The sequence below is a fragment of the Capra hircus genome, chromosome 19 (genome assembly GCF_001704415.2).
Source record: "Capra hircus breed San Clemente chromosome 19, ASM170441v1, whole genome shotgun sequence".
Taxonomy (NCBI): Eukaryota; Metazoa; Chordata; class Mammalia; order Artiodactyla; family Bovidae; genus Capra; species Capra hircus.
In genome coordinates this window covers 36,433,020-36,451,905 of record NC_030826.1, presented here as the reverse complement: position 1 = coordinate 36,451,905, position 18,886 = coordinate 36,433,020, and the positions used below count along the sequence as shown (strand labels likewise).

Here is an 18,886-nt window from a genome sequence, read left to right as displayed (position 1 = left end):
CCATGGTTCTCATCCTCTTTGCCTGGGAAGAGTGCTGCACATAAGCAGTGGTTAGGGGAGCCTTGTCTGCCTCCTCCACCCTTGGAGGCCTTCCCTGGTCATCCACTCAAGGCCCTCCATTTGCCCAATTCAGGTTTCTCCAGCTGTAGTTATTTACGGCAATCAAATTCCAGGTTAATCTGGCAGAGCTTCCGTTTTTCAATCACAAATGCCTCTAGAGAGTGGATGAGCCAACCCTCACTAATCCTCTCGAAAGAAAGGGAGTGGTAATCCCGCACTTAAAATTCCAATGGCCCTCTGAGAGCCCCATGAAGTGCCCGGACTAGGGAGCAGGAGACAGTGTTTAGTCCTGGCTCTGTTAACAGTTCACTGTGTGACTTTGGGCAAATTGTTTCCATCCCTGAAGAATGATCATTTCTAAGGTTCCTGCCAACGCTTTGCATGGAGGGACGTGCATTTCCACGTTGGCACTGGGTTGACTTCCATGGCCCTTCGAATGAAATGGCTCAAACACTTGGGAAAAACTCTCGGGGGAATATAGAGAACTTTCCCACCTTGATTCCCAAGAGCCTCTGTTGGAAGGCGCAGGTGTTCTATCAGGGAAGCTAGAGACGGAAGCCCACAGGTCTGCAGCTCTTGGGGGAGAGTCAGGATTAAGGAAGCAGACGAACTTGGTGTCTCTGCTCAGCTATGTCACCCCATGCCTTTTCTTGAGCTTTCTAGCTTGAGCTCTGAATCTTTCCCCAGTCACTGAACTGGTGGTGCAGAGGTTAAAGCATCTGCCTGCAATGTGGGAGACCTGGGTTCGATCCCTGGGTCAGGAAGATCCCCTGGAGAAGGAAATGGCAACCCACTCCAGTATTCTTGCCTGGAGAATCCCATGGACAGAGGAACTTGGTGGGCTACAGTCCACGGGTCGCAAAGAGTTGGACACGACTGAGCGACTTCACTTTGAGTCACTTATCTACTGATTCACTTACCTTCTTGTTTATTGAGCATCCCCTTGAACGCCTTTGTGGTTATGGCCCAGGCCAGAAGGCGTCAGCTGATAACCCCTCCCAGAGTGATATTTCCTTTATTTAGGTTGTTGAAGACAAAATACCTAAGACTCTCTAACAGTTAGGGAATAAGGGGAATGTTCCAGGGGCTGGAGAACCACACACCATTCTCTGTGGCTTCGGCTGGCCCTGAGAGTGGGGAGCAGAATGTGCCCGTGTGTGCTGGTGGAGAAGCTATCACCTACCTTCTGTAGTTGCTCCTCCTTGCCCCTGGACCAGTGGTTCTCGCTGATACCCTGGTGATGAAGAGACAGAGAAGAAAAGGAGAAAGTGAAGCAGAGGAAGACTGTCTTGGGAACCATGAAAGACAGGGCCAGAACTGGGGACTCATGAATAGCGTAATTTCTCTAGGAACTGAGGTTCTTCATTCATTGATCCCTTCCTCTTTCTCTTCCATTTTCCCTCCCTTCTGCCCTTCCTTCCACAAATACCTCATGAGCGCCTCTAATAGAAACTGTGGGGACAGAGGAGATGGCAGACTTTTACCTGCCCGTGGGGTGGCTTTTACTCTGAGGACACCAGCCATGTGACCCAGCAGAACAGTGCAGGGCAGTATGCCAAGGAAGGTGCCATGCCCAGGCCATGAAGACCGAGTTGGGGTTTTCAGTTTTAAGGTCCTGGATTGATGGTTTCTTCAACTCTAGGCTCTAGACCCACGCTAATTTTGAACCTTTGGCAGAGCTGGATTCATCGCCATCTCCTCATCCTTGCAGCTGCTCCCTAGGTGCACACAGACCACCTCTCCAAGGAAACAACCAGGAAGCCGAGCATGCAGGCAGACCACTCTGGCCCCACCCTCAACAATGCCTTCCTGTGCACCCTGGCCAGAGCATCCCCCCCACCTCCCTGACAACTCAGTCTTCTCCAGGGAGCGTGTAGGGGGAAGGTGTGGACAACACTTGCCTGTTGCCTCTGACTGGATGGGAGGTCTTCCTGGGGGAAAGAGAAGAAATGAGGGTTGCACTGCTTCCCTGGGGGCCCAGTGAGGTGAAACAGCTCATGGTTCTTTGGGATCCATGCCTTTGGTAGGTCTTCGGGGACTCTGGTCACCCCCTGTTGTCCTGGTGTAACGGCCACACAAGGTTCACTCTGGGTAGGAGGCAGTTTAGGGTAGTGGGACGTGTGCGTACTGTGGAGTCTGCCTGGTGCTAGTCAGGCATTCTTGGGAAAGTATTTAGCCTATGTGAACCTTAGTTTCCCTGCTGGTGATAAAGGGGATATTATGAGATTTAATCACAAGTGAGCACAATGTTCAATAAATATTTCCCATATACCCCCACCTCCTGCTTCCTGGGTTTCTGGATTTGAAAGAGACCTCTGAAATGGCCCAGTCCAAAACTCATTTTGTAGAAGAAACTGAGGCCAAAGTTTGGTCACAAGTTAATTTTCTCTATTTTATTTTATGGTGCATGTAGCAGGAAGATTTTCTCCATTTTTAAATGTATTTTTTAAAGTTACAAAAGCAGTTTCTGAATAAATGCCCACTATGAAATGGTAAGGTAGAGGTTAGTGTAGTAAAAGTCCCCTTAACTTTTGCTCTCCCTCGCCTTCACATCTTATTCTAGATGTAAAACACTGGTGACAGTTTGATATTTATCCTTCTGGAACTCTCCCTATGTTTTCATATGTGTGTGTGTGTGTAAGTATGCAGTGATTTTTTAAAACATGTAGGCTCCTATCTTATGTATTGTTACATAACTTGCTTTTTCCACTTAGCCAATATCTTGGAAATCTTTCTCTTATCTTTCCACAGATCTGCCTCATCCATTTCAATGCCCACAAAGGCTATGGAGGTGCCAGACTTCCCTGGTGGTCCAGTGGTTAAGAATTCACCTTCCAATCCAGGGGACTCAGGGTCGATCCCTGGTTGGGGAACTAAGATCCCACATGGTACAGGGTAACTATCTAGGCCCATGCTACAACTAGTCCAAGTGCTGAAACCAAGACTCAGCACAGCCAAAAAAAAAAAAAAAAGGCCATGGATGTGTCTAATATATTTTTATTATTCCTCCCCCCCCCCCCCATTGATAGTTTTTAGGTTATTTTCACATTCTTGCTACTTGGCACAAATACCTCAGGGCTTTTGTAGCAATAGCATTTCTATTTGATGGATTTCCTGAAGCGAACCTATGAGTCAGAAGGTATGCATGTTGCCAACTTTGATGGATATTGCCAACATGTCCTCCAAATGGACAGTGTATTAAAGTGTATGTAAGTGCCAGTTTTTTCATATCATCACCAAAACCACTTTTAAAAATTTAGTTGTCAATAAGAAAACTGCTCTCTGTTCAGACTTTTTTTCTCTTTGTCCTCCCAGGATACAGATTTCACATCGAGAGTGCCCTCAGGGAACATAGATTCATTTTAATAATTCTACTTGAACCAAACAGAATCTCACAGAAAGCTTAGCCGTTGGCTTTACTCACATCAGAGGCAGATCTCAAGTTCTACCACCTCTCTCCATAGACCTCCACAACACTGAAGGAAGGGCACCAGCAGGGTGCAAAATATTTGTCCCCACCCTTAGGGTCACTGCACTCCCCAGATGCTGGAGTGGTTTGTACCTGTTGCCTGGCATAATGAACACTGGATAACAATTGATATGGACACTGTCTCCCATTCCATGGCGTGAGTGACCACTACTGGACTGGAGTAAGGGATGCTGAGTCCTGGGCTTTATGTTAGGGCCTCTGTTTGGGGTAACAACCCACCAAGAAGCCTTCCTCCCTGGGCATCCGCCCACATCTGTCACTCACCTCCTACCTGCTTCCCCATTAGCCCAAAGAACTGGCTCGCTTTCCCCTTCTTCATGTCCCGGAGCTGAAGCAGGATGCTGGGGATGACATCTTCCTGAAGAAGCAGAGAGTTCCTTAGAGTTGAGGGGAGGCTGACAACAAGACAGTCTGAACAATAACAATCTCAATAACCCGTGCTCTGTGCTGGCATTGATCTCCTCACATTTTATATAATACTGCAACTAATAATAAACAGCAGTAATAAATGGCTAAAGTTAAAGTGTTCTTAAGCACTTTCATATATTAACTCAATCCTTACCAAAATCACATAAAGTACTACTTGGGTCTCCATTTTACAGATGGAAACTAAGGCTCAGAGTGATTACCAGTCAGGATGTGAGATGAAGCCAGACTCGAACCCAGGTCATCTAACTCAAAGGCTCAGACACTCCAGGCATAATCTCATTTATGCTTCACAACCACCATGTGAAATATCCATCTACAGATGGGGATACAGGTTTGCAGAGATTAGGTGACTTGTCCAAGGTCATACAGGAAGTGGTAGAGTCTGAATCCAAACTCAGTCTGACTCTAGACTGCTGCCCTTCCGTCTTCCTCTGGCACTCCCCTCATTGTCCTGGGTTTAACCTGGGCCTCTCAGGGCCTGTGGCCTGGGGTGGAGGCCACTCCCTCAGGCAAAGACATTTTCATCCTTGAGCTGGTGGGGTAAAAGTTCTGGACCAAGGACTACAGTTTTAAGTTCTCATTTCTCCTCTAACCTTTGTGACCTTGGCCAAAGGCCTCTCCTTCCCTGGCTTTTCCTGAAGCCTCTGATGAAGGGCCTGCTTGGCTCTGCTGAGACTGAGAGATGCTTGCTAGTGGAGAAAGTGATAGTGGGTGACAGTCATTCGACCATCTTCACGTCTTTGTATCCCCAGTACCTGGTGTAGTGCCTGGTGCACACAGGAGCTCAGCATGTATGGGATACAGGATGGTGAATGGAAGGCCCTTTCTCTGACAGTCTGGGAACAGGGAAGAAGATAGGAAGGGTGAGACAGGTGACCAGAGCCCTAGAGTAACACAAGCTGCCTGCCTGGAGGCTGGAGGCTGGCAGCTGGGGTTGGGTCACGGGCTCTTCCATTCCCAGTTTCCCCAGGGGCAGCCCTGAAGCTTCAGGGACAAGCAGGGACCTGGCTGGGGTGAAGTGGAAACCCCCTCAGCTCTCCCAGCTTATCCCAACTTTTGGGATCAGGAGTGGACTGTTTTCTAAGCCTTGGACTAATTCAGTCACTTCCAGTCTGTCTCTTCTCCAGGACATCAATGGCTGGGGCAGCTGTCTCAGGCTGGAGTCATCTAGCCTGGCCAGGAACCGGAAAAGTGTCTTTGGAGATTTGGACCCATTTCTGAAAAGCTTATGAAAAGCACTTTGCCTTGGTAAAAGGCAGTCTTCAAATGCAAGCTGGACAGAATTTTTTTTTTTTTTCTCCCACCCATTAGGTTTTTGGGGCCTGTTGGGAGGCGTCTTTTACTCAGGAAGGACTCTTGCCCTGACCAGAAGCCCTTCTTACCCCTTTAACTCAAATCCCCAGCTCCAGGGCTAACCAGGAGTCCTGAGAGCAAGGGAGAAAATCAGATCATCCCTAACAGAGGTATCATTCCTCATTCAGATGAGGTGGTTCCTATATCCCAAATTCTGTGTCTTGGGAAGTAGAAGGATGTTAAACGAGAGTGAGCCAAGAAGCATCGGATGCAGCTGCAGCATGGAAAGCCCCACGAGGCACTGGTTGAAATCGATGTTTCCCACATAACTGTGTAGAGTGGTCCCTATTACACAGCTTCCCAGAGCCTGGGCCATGTCCCTTGATGGGCACAGACTCCATGTCAGAGCTGGAAAAAAAACCTTGGGAGTCATCTTCTTCCCCCCCTCCTGTTTTACAAGTGAGGAAACTGATGTCCCCAGGTCACACAGAGTCAGTGGAGAAGCTGAGACTTAAACCTTCATTTCCTAAGCCTGCTGTCTTCTCAAAGGCATACACTTCCACATTCAGACAAACCAGGAAGGAAGCCCACCAGAAGGAAAGCCACCAGGCATGGCTGTTACTTGATGGCTCGTCCTGCAGCCCCAGTGTCCTCACCGTCCCCGGACTAGGGGGAGCAGGCCAAGCCCTGTCCCGTCTGCCCTCCCGGAGGCTTTCCCTGAGCACTTTGCCAGTGTGTCCCTAGTCCACTGGCCTCGTCCCCCTGTCTGATGGGACCCTCCGAGCCTGTGTGTCTCTAGACCACTGGCCTTGTCCCCCTGTCTGATAGGAACCTCCGAGGCCAGGATCTCTGTCTCTCTGACGGATGCTGTCTCTAGCTGTGAGATTTCTTCCCAGTGACAGCACTCAGGTCAGCTTAGAAGGAGAGGCTGGCAATCAAACCATTACTTGTCAGGGAATAAGTTTCTACCCGTGAGACAAAACAATGACCCCACTCCAGGTTGACTCCCTTGAAAGGATGTGCTGGACAATGTCCTCCGAGGCACAGATACACAGAATAAGACATTGGGCAAGATGTACAGTTGTGCTTTTGGCGCTGTGTAATATTGGACGAACTGCTTGACCTTTCTATGCTTCAGTTTCCCTATCTGTGATATGGGGATAGAAATGGTGCCTTTCCCACAAGGTGGATATGAGGATTAAATGGGTTAATATTTATGAGGCATTTAGGACAGTGTCAGGAACATGTGTATGTTAAATAAGTTTGTTAAATGAAGCATGAACATACATACTGTTAATTCCATATATCACTAGGCCATTCAGGTATGAGATAAATCAAATCCCTTATAATTATTCAGGTGAAATGACAAATAGATTCAAGGGATTAGATCTGATAGAGTGCCTGAAGAACTATGGACGGAGGCTCACACTGTATAGGAGGCGGTGATCAAAACCATCCCCAAGAAAAAGAAATGCAAAAAAAAAAAAAGGCAAAACAGTTGTCTGAGGAGGCCTTACAAATAGCCGAGAAAAGAAGCAAAGGGCAAAGGAGAAAAGGAAAGATAAATCCATCTGAATGCAGAGACCAGAGAATAGCAAGGAGAGATGAAAAAGCCTTCTTAAGTAATCAATGCAAATAGACAAAAACAATAGAATGGGAAAGGCTAGACATCTTTTCAAGAAAATTAGAGATACCAAGGGAACATTTCACACAAAGATGGACAAAATAAAGGACAGAAACGGTACGGACCTAACAAGAAGAAGATATTAATTAGGAAGAGGTGGTAAGAATAAACGAAAGAACTATACAAAAGAAATCTTAATGACCCAGTAACCATGATGGTACGATCACTCACCTAGAGCCAGACACCCTGCAATGCGAAGTCAAGTGGGTCTTAGGAAGCATCACTATGAACAAAGCTAATGGAGGTGATGGAATTCCAGCTGAGCTATTTTAAATCCTAAAAGATGATGCTGTGAAAGTGCTGCACTCAATATGCCAGAAAATTTGGAAAGACTCAGCAGTCGCCATAGGACTGGAAAAAGTTTTCGTTCCAATCCCAAGAAAGGCAGTTCCAAAGAATGTTCAAATTACCGCACAATTACACTCATTTCACATGCTAGCAAAATAATGCTCAAAATTCTCCAAGCCAGGCTTCAACAGTATGTGAACCGAGAACTTCCAGATGTTTAAGCTGGATTTAGAAAAGGCAGAGGAACCAGAGGTTAAATCGCCAACCTCCACTGGATCATAGAAAAAAACAAGAGGATTCCAGAAAAGCATCTACTTCTGCTTTATTGACTATGCTAAAACCTTTGACCGTGTGGATCACAACAAACTGGAAAACTCTTAAAGAGATGGGACTACCAGACCACCTTATCTGCCTCCTGAGAAACCTGTATACAGGTCAAGAAGCAACAGTTAAGGAGAAGGAAATGGCAACCCACTCCAGTGTTCTTGCCAAGAGAATCCCAGGGATGGCAGAGCCTGGTGGGCTGCCGTCTATGGGGTCGCACAGAGTCAGACACGATCGAAGAGACAGCTTAGCATAGCATAGCATCATATTTACTAAGCACTTACTTGGGCTAAGGACTGCTCTAAGTACTCTACATGTTTTATCTAATGTAATCCTCAAACCACTCCTTGGGTTGCTCCTCCCAGCTGCCGCCCCTGGCCTCGGGCTCAGGGTGGCTCCTCCAGGTCACCGCCCCTGGCCTCGGGCATGAGGTGGCTTCTCCCGGCCGCCCCTGACCTAGGACGCGGGGTGTCTCTTCCCGGCCGTCACTGGCCTCGGACGCGGGGTAACTCCTCCCGGCCGCCGCCCCTGACCTCGGACTCGGGATAGCTCCTCCCAGCCGCCACTGACCTCGGACGCAGGGTAGCTCCTCTCGGCAGTTTCTGCGCCGACGCAGCCTGGCACTCTAGGCCGCTGCCCCTGACCTCGGAGTACATAATGAGAAACGCTGGGTTGGAAGAAACACAGGCTGGAATCAAGATTGCCGGGAGAAATATCAATAACCTCAGATATGCAGATGACACCACCCTTATGGCAGAAAGTGAAGAGGAACTAAAAAGCCTCTTGATGAAAGTGAAAGAGGAGAGTGAAAAAGTTGGCTTGAAGCTCAACATTCAGAAAACGAAGATCATGGCATCTGGTCCCATCACTTCATGGGAAATAGATGGGAAACAGTGGAAACAGTGTCAGACTTTATTTTTTTGGGCTCCAAAATCACTGCAGATGGTGACTGCAGCCATGAAATTAAAAGACACTTACTCGGAAGAAAAGTTACGACCAATCTAGATAGTATATTCAAAAGCAGAGACATTATTTTGCCGACTAAGGTGCGTCTAGTCAAGGCTATGGTTTTTCCTTTGGTCATGTATGGATGTGAGAGTTGGACTGTGAAGAAGGCTGAGGGCCGAAGAATTGATGGTTTTGAACTGTGGTGTTGGAGAAGACTCTTGAGAGTCCCTTGGACTGCAAGGAGATCCAACCAGTCCATTCTGAAGGAGATCAACCCTGGGATTTCTTTGGAAGGAATGATGCTAAAGCTGAAGCTCCAGTACTTTGGCCACCTCATGCGAAGAGTTGACTCATTGGAAAAAACTCTGATGCTGGGAGGGATTGGGGGCAGGAGAAGAAGGGGACGACCGAGGATGAGATGGCTGGATGGCATCACAGACTCGATGGACGTGAGTCTGAGTGAACTCTGGGAGTTGGTGATGGACAGGGAGGCCTGGCGTGTTGCGATTCATGGGGTCGCAAAGAGTCGGACACGACTGAGCAACTAAAATGAACTGAACTGAACTGAATCCTCAAACCACCCAATTAAGTAGGTGTTATTAATATCTCCATTTTACAGATGAGGAAATGGGAGTCCAAAGAGGTTTAATGTTTAATAACTTTTTTCATGGTCACTTAGCTACAGTCAGAAGGCAGAGAGTCAGAATTCAACCCCTGCCAGTCTGGCCTCATGGTGACATAACAATGAACTATTTTCTTTCTCAAGCTGCTTTATACTATGGTTGAGACATTGCTGAAATGATTAACAAAGAAGGGTTTTATGCAAACTATTCTACACAGATAAAGCTAAAGGTATGGAAAATAGATCTCTTTAATTCTTTGCCATGGGGATTTCACTAACTCCTAAGAATTATTTATTTAAAAGGAACTTGGAAAACAAGGAGCATTCCCTGTTTCTCCATTCCTGCTATCATTCCTAATAAACTAGTCTCCGCTATAACTGATTCAGGCAGAGTTAATACTGTCAGCTCTAGGGGACAATCAGCCCTATCTCCATACTGAGATAAAGATAATGCTTATAGGTGCTCATCCACCTGGTGAGTACTGTTACCATTCAGCTGTTGAAAAAACTACAATCAAATCATAGAAAATCATGCTTCCTGGGGGCACATGAAGAAATGCAAAGGCACAGGCTAGAAAAAAAGATACAATACCATATGATATCACTTATACGTGGAATCTAAAATATGGTACAAATCAACATATCTATGGAACAGAAACAGACTCACAGACAGAAGAGACTTGTTGCCAGTGGTGGAAGAGGGCAGGAGAGGGAAGGCATGAGAGTTCTGGATTAGCAGAGGCAAGCTATTACATATAGGATGGATAAACAACAAGGTCCTACTCTATACGACCAGGGACTATATTCAATATCCTGTGACAAAAGAATGTGAAACTGGAAAAAGAACGTGAAAAACAATATATCTATATATATATGTATCACTGAGTCACTTTGCTGTACAGAATAAATTAATACAGCATTGTAAATCAACTATACTTCAATAAAATTTTTTTAAAGATTAAAAAAAGAAGAAGAAGCAACAGTTAGAACCGGACATGGAACAATAGACTGGTTCCAAATTGGGAAAGGAGTACCTCAAGGCTGCATATTGTCACCCTGCTTACTTAACTTATATGCAGAGTACATCATGGGAAATGCCGGACTGGATGAAGCACAAGCTGGAATGAAGATTGCAGGGAGATATCAATAACCTCAGATATGCAGATAACACCACCCTTATGGCAGAAAGCAAAGAGGCACTGAAGAGCCTCTTGATGAAAGTGAAAGAGGAGAATGAAAAAGCTGGCTTAAAACTCAACATTCAGAAAACAAAGATCATGGCATCGGGTCCCATCACTTCATGGCAAATAGATAGGGAAACACTGGAAACAGTGACAGATTTTATTTTCTTGGGCTCCAATATCACTGCAGATGGTGACTGCAGCCATGAAATTAAAAGATGCTTGCTTCTTGGAAGAAAAGCTATGATAAACTCAGCATATTAAAAAGCAGAGGCATTATTTTGCTGACAAAGGTCTGTCTAGTCAAAGCTATGGTTTTTCCAGTAGTCATGTATGGATGTGAGAGTTGGACCATAAAGAAAGCTGAGTGCCAAAGAATTGATCCTTTTGAACTGTGGTGTTGGAGAAGACTCTTGAAAATCCCTTGGACAGCAAGGAGACCAAATCAGTGAATCCTAAAGGAAATCAGTCCTGAATATTCATTGGAAGGACTGATGCTGAAGCTGAAGCTCCAATACTTTGACCACTTGATGTGAAGAACTGACTCACTGGAAAAGGCCCTGATGCTGGGAAAGATTGAAGGCAGGAGGAGAAGGGGACGACAGAGGATGAGATGGTTGGATGCCTTCACCGACTTGATGGACATGAGTTTGAGCAAGCTCTGGGAGATGGTGAAGGACAGGGAAACCTGACATACTGCAGTCCCTGGGGTCGTAAAGAGTTGGACAGGACTGAGCTACTGAACAACAACAAAATATGCTTGCATCTCTTTGGAGATATATCAGGCCAGGGGCAACAGCCTAGAACCTGCCCAGAGAGGGGAGGCAGGCACCCTACCGTGTAGTGTACAACCTGCTCTCTTGCTATCATGCCCTGCTCTCCCCAAAGGTACCTACCTCCAGGGTCACAGCCACCCAGGAGCCTACTTCAGCATCAACTGCCAGTTTTTTGTCACCTGCCACAGTGCATGCAGACAGCCCCAGAAGGAGAAGCAAGGTGACGCAGAGCAGCATCTTGGGACCCTAGGGGACCCCTCTCAGCCCAAAGACTGCCTCAAGCAGGCTTGATCCTCTCTCTGGCTCCTCTTAGCAGGTGGGAGAAGCTCCACCTGTTCCGTCCTTCCAGCTATTCGGCCTCTTTCTTCAGCTTATCTGATGCCCCAGGCCATTTCCTGTAACTCCCCACCCCACTTGCTGGAAAAGCCGGTGATATCATGAGCTGCCCAGAGAAGGGACCAGGCCTCCTCCACTGCTGCCCCCGGCAGCTGAGCTTTGTTGCAACACCACCTTACCTTTGGCTGCGTTCCCCCAGGAGGCAGGTGCACAATGGGGCAGTGTGTAGGGCCTAGTGCTTTTGGCTTCCTGACTAGAAGCCCCGAGGGGGCCTTGGCATCTTGGAAATGGAGAGGGGGAGCTGCCTGGTTTCTTCCTTCCCCTGTAGGAGAGGCCTCTCCCCAGAACCTAGTGTTCTACCACTAGTCTCCCTTTCCTGTCACAGCACCCTTTCCTTGGCATTCCCCGCCGTGTCTTGCCCTAAGAGATCAGCTTAGTTCAGTTGCTCAGTCCTATATGACTCTGAGACTTCGTGACTGCAGCACACTAGGCTTCCCTGTCCATCACCAACTTCCAGAGCTTGCTCAAACTCATGTCCATCAAGTCGGTGATGCCATACAACCATCTCATCCTCTGTCGTCCCCTTCTCCTCCTGCCTTCAATCTTTCCCAGCATCAGGGTCTTTTCCAGTGAGTCAGTTCTTCACATCAAGTGGTCAAAGTATTGGAGCTTCAGCTTCAGCATCAGTCCTTCCAATGAATATTCAGGACTGATTTCCTTTAGGATTCACTGATTTGGTCTCCTTGCTGTCCAAGGGATTTTCAAGAGTCTTCTCCAACACCACAGTTCAAAAGGATCAATTCTTTGGCACTCAGCTTTCTTTATGGTCCAACTCTCACATCCATACATGACTACTGGAAAAACCATAGCTTTGACTAGACAGACCTTTGTCAGCAAAATAATGCCTCTGCTTTTTAATATGCTGGCTAAGTTTGTCATAGCTTTTCTTCCAAGGAGCAAGCATCTTTTAATTTCATGGCTGCAGTCACCATTTGCAGTGATATTGGAGCCCAAGAAAATAAAATCTGTCACTGTTTCCAGTGTTTCCCTATCTATTTGCCATGAAGTGATGGGACCCGATGCCATGATCTTTGTTTTCTGAATGTTGAATTTTAAGCCAGCTTTTTCATTCTCCTCTTTCACTTTCATCAAGAGGCTCTTCAGTGCCTCTTTGCTTTCTGCCATAAGGGTGGTGTTATCTGCATATCTGAGGTTATTGATATTTCTCCCTGCAATCTTCATTCCAGCTTGTGCTTCATCCAGTCCAGCATTTTGCATGATGCACTCTGCATATAAGTCTTGCTCTAAGAGATAAGGCAAGACTTTAAAAAATTACAAGGAGGAATTGGGATTTGCCAGAAAAATGGCCTCCTGCTCAAATGTCATCAGCTCTAAAATATCTTCCCACTGCTGTCAAAGTGGTCTTTTCAAAGCGCTAACCTGACCCGTCTCTCCCTATTTACAACCTTCTAGTGTCTCCCTGTTGCCCATGGTGTAAAGTTCAAGCTCCCTAGCATGGAATTCAGGGCCCTTCTCCACTTAGTCCAACAGATATAGAACAAGGGCCCTGTGGTCGGAGAGCTGTGAATTCCATCCCCAGGGCCCTCACTAAATAGCTGTGTGACCTTAGGCATGTTACTTAGAATCCTCATCAGTAAAATGAGATTATTAATAGCACGTATTTCCAAAGTTGTTTGAGGATGAAATTAGATAATGCATGTGGAGCTCTTAGCACGGTGCATGATGGTAAATATTTAATACCCATTAACTATTATGGATGCTGGGTGAGGCACTGGGCAACAGAAGATGAATAAGGCGCCGTCCCTGCCCAACAGCATCTCACAGCCTCTAGGAAAGGAGAACTCTGGTTGGCAGATAAGCTGCATTCAGTTTCCTTGTGCCAGCAAGAGGGTAGGGGGGAGAGAAGGTTGTGCTCCATGCCCTCAGTCTGCCCATTTCCTGCCCGCAGACAGCTTCCCCACCTGCTCCCATACAGGACAAGATTCCCCGCTCCTACACACTGTCCTTAGCTGTTTCTCTGCCTGGACTTCCTTTTCCACGTGGTAAACTCCCACTTGTTAAAGGTCTGCTTCATGGTCACCCCCAGTAGAGTTTTTCTCTTTCCTGACTCCAGCAAGAATTCACTGGCCCCTTCCCTAGGCTTTCCCTATGTCTCCCACTCATATCTCTTGCAGCTCTGCACAGGACGTGGTCAGAGGCTGTGCAGGTTGTGTCCTGCGCTGAGGAGGCTGGTGACCGGGGGAGTGCAGGCAGAACCTGGCCCTCGTTCTCTCATTGTGCGTACAGCCTGGCATGAAGCTTCACCCCCTGCACGAAGGTGTCTGGCTCCATTTCTCCCACGGGGTTAGCTGGGCTGAGGACAGCCCTGCCAGGCTGTTCGATTATGCTATGAGCGCTCTGACAGTGGGGCTGTGATATATGTGTGCTTGGCACACAGTGGGTCCTTAAGAAACATGCAGTCACTCCACGTCCAGGCCAGTGAAGGCAGAGATGTTATAAGGTCAAGGGTGGAGGTTTGGGCAAGGACACGCTACTTTCGCTCCTTTTCAGGAATCTCCTTGGTGAATCCCAACCTGATAGTTTAGGGACTTCCTTGGTAGTCCAGTGGTTGAGAAGCCTACTTCCAATGCAGGGGACACAGGTTTGATCCCTGGTCAAACAACTAAGATCCCACATGCTTTGGGGCAGCTAAGCCCGCGCCACGACTACTGAATCTGCTCTCTAGAGCCCATGCTCTGCAACAAAAAAAGCCTGAGTGCCATGACCGGAGACGCCAGCGTATAGCAACAGAGTCCGCGCACCACAGTGAAGACGCAGAGCAGCTGAAATGAAAACAACCCCCCCAAAACCCTGAAGGCTTTGCTAAAATGCAGGTTCCCCAGCTCAGCCCCTTCTGACCTAGTCAACCCTAGTTTGTGGGTCTGAATCTACACAGCCCCCAGCTAACTTTCCCACAGGCAGGGCATTTAATAACTTACAATCCACTTTGGTTCTCCACTTTTGTTAACAAGTTTTTCCTTACAGAGATGAATGGCCCCTTCACTTTACAGACATGGAAACTGACGCTGGATTTCACAAGCCAGCAGGTTGGGCTTGGTCTAGGTTACACTGAGAATTACTGGCTCACTAGCATCCCAGGTCTCTGGGCAGCTGCTTCCCACTTTCCCACAAGAGCAAGCAGCCCATGGCTGGAGGCAGAGTAACAACGTTCACCTCTAGACGGGGGAGATGGCTTCCCATTCTGCAGGTTGAAACCCAGTGACCTTAGGACCCAAGGACCCTCTCTGAGCTTCAGTTTCTCCATCTGCAGATTGGAGCCAACCCTCATCTGGTGGTGGTAAAGGCTTTATGAATGCCCCCCCTTAAAGAGCTCAGCACAGTGACTGGCGCATAGTATGTGTTCAATTAGTCCTATCAAGTTTTGTTATTATTCTCCCTCTGGAACCCTGGACCTTAGCGCTAGTCTCCTGGCCCCAGTTTGACAGGGTGTGGTGGGGGCACAGCGGGGAGGGGGCAGGGGTCACGGGGCAGAGGAGAGGGCGGCAGGAAGAAGGGAGAGAAAATCCCGAAGGTCCGGAAGGCTGGGAGGGAGGCCGGGCACCGGCTGGAAACCGCGGCTATTTGCAGCTTTGCCCTCGGGCTGCGGTCAGGCTGGCGCTCTCAGCCCGGCTGCCGAGCCCGCCGCCCCGCCCGGTGCCCTCGGCCACCCGGGCACTTCCCTGGCCTGCAGGTCCCTCCTCGCCCGATCCTCGCGGCCCGGCGGGGGGCTGGGGAGCCGCTGCTGAGCCGGGCCGAGGCCTCTGGAGCTGGCCGAGCGCGGGGCTGGGGCGGGGGCGGCGCCGGGGGCGGGCGGGCCGCGAGGTGAGTCGCGGCCGCGGCGAGGCTGCCCGGGCGCCGGGTGGGCGCGCACGGTTGTTAAAGGCTGCGGTTTGGCTAAGATTGCGGAGCCGAGAGGAGAAAGGACGCAGGAGGGAGGACAGCTAGGAAGAGGGAAACACGAGCCGAGGGCGGGATGCGGGCAGGAAGCTGACGTTTCCTGAGCGCCGACTGCGTCCAAAGGAGGTGGAAAGACTGGCCCCACTTAACCGGCCGGCTCGGGGAGGCTGGGTGCCTCGGGCGAGGCCGTCCAGCTGTGAAGCCGCGGAGCCCGGAGCCCGATCGGCCTCTTTCCCTGCGGCTGAGAACGCAAACGCAAGCCGGGGCAGGGGCGGGGCGGGCCGGAGCGGGAAGGGGACCGGGGGCGCTGGCTCTCTGGGTTCCCCAGCCCAGAGGACGCCACAGAGACCCTGCTTCAGTCTCTCCCGCGCCCTTCCAGCGCCCCCATGTGGAGGCTCCTTCTGAAGCCCAATCCACTCGCCCACCCCACCTCCGCGCGCGCGTTTCTAGAACTTGGCATTGGCGGATCCGGAAGGGGCCAGAGCTGGGTCCTAGACTCACGGCCTGTCCCTTGGATAGAAAGACGCGAGGAGAAAGGGAGGCTGGCCCGCCAGAGGAGGCGAGCCTCCCTGGGATCCGCAGCGCAGTCGTTCCAATGGAGGGGGCAGGGTGGTTCCTGGTACAAGTAGCCCAGTGTGTGGAATTGGGGCAATAATCTTTGCACCCTGTGCTTGGACCCTTTCAGCGGCAATGGCTTCGTTTCACTGCGAATCTTTGAGATTACATTAATGCCTTCATTCATTGATTCTGGATTTGATGAGACCTTACAACGTGGGAGTTGCCCCACAACACAGCTGAAGAAACAGCAAGCACTGTAACATTTTTAACTGTGGAAAGTGCCATGGCAGTGGTATCTGGGGGATAGAATAAGAATCCTGGGCCCGCTTGACCCATATTTACAGTGTGGTTACAGTATGGGTACACTTCAGAATCCGCCTACCAGTGCAGGAGATGCAGGAGACGAGGTTCCATCCCTGGGTCGGGAAGGTCCCCTGGAGTAGGAAACGGCAACCCACTCCAGTATTCTTGCCTGGAAAATTCTGTGGATGGAAGAGCCTGGCGGGCTACAGTCCATGGGGCCGGAAGGAGCTGGACACGACTGAGCAGCTGACCACAGGCACGCACACTTCAGACACTTGACCTAGACAGAAGACTTTGGGTTCGGAAAAGAGGGTCTCTACACATGATGGAGCAAATGAAGCCATACCCCTCTGTGCCCACAAGTTGTGTAGGCATGGCAGACAATTTGGCCCAAGCCTGCCTTCCCTTCAGCGGTTGTAGCCTGTCAATAATATCCCAAGGCTTTCTGAGAGGGCCTGAAGGTATAGGTGGCCCAGTACCAGAAGTTCTTGAGTCCTGAGAGTGATTGAAAACAGTCCCTGTTCTTGCCCTTTTCATCAGACCTCTCGCCCACCACCAAAGGTGCTTCTTGGCCCAGGCCTATGGCCCTGGGACTTCTCACTCCATCTCCCTTCCTTCTCCATCACCTTTCTCCCCAGGTCCCTGGCCCCCACCTACCCACATCATTTTCGCAATTAGATTCTATGAGGAAAGACAGATGTGCACAGTGGCTGGCGGGGGGTGCAGTGTTTATCCACAAGAAGGATAGAAGTCAAGAGAAGCAAATTAAGTAAAGAAAAAACACTTTTATTAGGAAAAAAAAAGAGTAGAAACAAAGTGTAGTGTCTAAGAAGATGACTCCGGGTTTGAATTCTGACCCCATCACTTAATAGTGTGTAAACTCAGACACCTAACCTTTCTGACCTTCACCATAACATAGGAATAATACTATATGTGCTTCAAAAAGTTGTTGAGATGTTAAATGAGATAGCGCATAAAAGAACTTCATGCAGCATCAGGAACACTGTAGGGCTTAGTAAATGGTAGCTGTTATGATTGCCATTAATACTATAGTTAAACAACAACACTAATCCCTATTTTACAGGAAAGCCAGATTAAAGAAAGTAATTTTCGGCATTCCCTGATACTTTGTCGTCAGATCAAGAGTTTCCTAAGGACAGGAACTGGGTTTCTCTCAGACTAGGAACTCCCTGTGGCCAGGTCTCTCCGACAAGGTTCAGTGTGCCCGGCCTTAAAGTCAGTGTTCAGAAGCTTCAGGCTTGGACGCTGAGGGAGGTATGTCGATCCCCCACATTAGGGAATGTGTGTTCTGCGCAGCCCTTGCCTCATAAGTGCTGGTGAAGTCTCGCCTGTGTGTTTGCGTCTCCCGGAGCCTCTGTGCAATAAAGGCCACCAGAGCCTGACCCCATTAGTGGGAGAGGCGAAGCTCATGAATCCAATTGGCATTTTCTTTCTGGATCTTAGTTAGTGAGTGTGGCAAAAAAGTGAACTGCTAAGTGAAAATATAATTATAATGCACCATCCTTTGTCTACCAAGTGGAGCCTCCAGACCCCACTGTCTGCAGAACAGTTTGCTTCTCAAGTCAGGGAGGACACTGGAGCCAGCCTCTCAGAAGTGGAAGTGGCACCCATGAGTGGGCTAACTTGGCTAGTGCGGGTGGGGCAGGAGACTCAGGACTGACCCCTGTCCTGCTCTCTCTGACCGAGGTCTGGAACACGTGGGCTCTCAGAGGAATGCTGGTTCAGTGAGACCCTGTACAGGCTGCCTGGGGACTGGGGAACCGAGAGATGAGGCCCTGAATGCCAGACTGGGGAGTGTGGCTTTTATCCAGCAGACACTGCAGTCACTGAAGGTTTTAGAACAAAGGAGTTATGTGGGGTTGTGTTTTTTTTCCCTTCACGGGTTCCCAAATCCTCCTCACCTCAAACATGCATATGTTAATGCCTAGAAAAAGGGCTGGCAGAATACACATAGGTGGTAAATTTTGAGATGGAGAAGTAGGTAAAGGGAGGTTTCCATTATTTATTCAGCACCCTATATGATTTGAATATTTTACAGTGAGAATATGTGCACTTATTACCTTTACAATTTAAAACAAGGTGAGAAATAATCTAAATGTCCATTATCAGGAAAATAGGTAAGTCCATTGTGGCAGTAGAATACTACACAGCCGTAAAAATGAATAAATTAGAGTGTGTATGTCAACGTGTTGGGCTAAAAAACCAAGTTATATCAGGATACCTAGACTATGGGTCCATCTACATAGAATTTAAAAGCATGAAAAACATATATCCGTATATAAATGGACCTACACATGTAGTAACATATACATGGGGAGGAGGAGGAGGGAACACAAGTGGCTTCAATTTTCTTTGTAATGATTCCTCTCTTGAACTAGGTAGTGAGGGAATTCCCTGGCAGTCCAGTGCTTAGGACTCCATGCTCTCACTGCCGAGGGCCTGGGTTTAGTCCCTGGTCAGGAAACGAGGATCCCACAGCCATGTGACCAAAAAACAAAGCAGTCCCCCAAAACCAACCTAGGTAGAGAGCACTGAAGTTTGCTGTAATATTATCTATACATTTTTATGTGCCTGATATAATTGAAGCATTTTGGAAAAAAAAGAGCGATTATAAGA

General features: G+C 48.5%; 1 protein-coding gene across 1 annotated transcript; it reads right to left on the bottom strand.

The window, feature by feature from the left end:
- On the bottom strand, positions 909-11,381 carry TAC4 (tachykinin 4 (hemokinin)). The gene is made up of 3 exons (XM_005693680.3): positions 11,234-11,381; positions 3,815-3,908; positions 909-1,991 (listed from the first exon to the last, which is right to left on the bottom strand). The coding sequence occupies exons 1-3, from the start codon at positions 11,330-11,332 to the stop codon at positions 1,717-1,719; spliced, it is 468 nt and encodes a 155-aa protein (XP_005693737.2). The 5' UTR covers positions 11,333-11,381; the 3' UTR covers positions 909-1,716.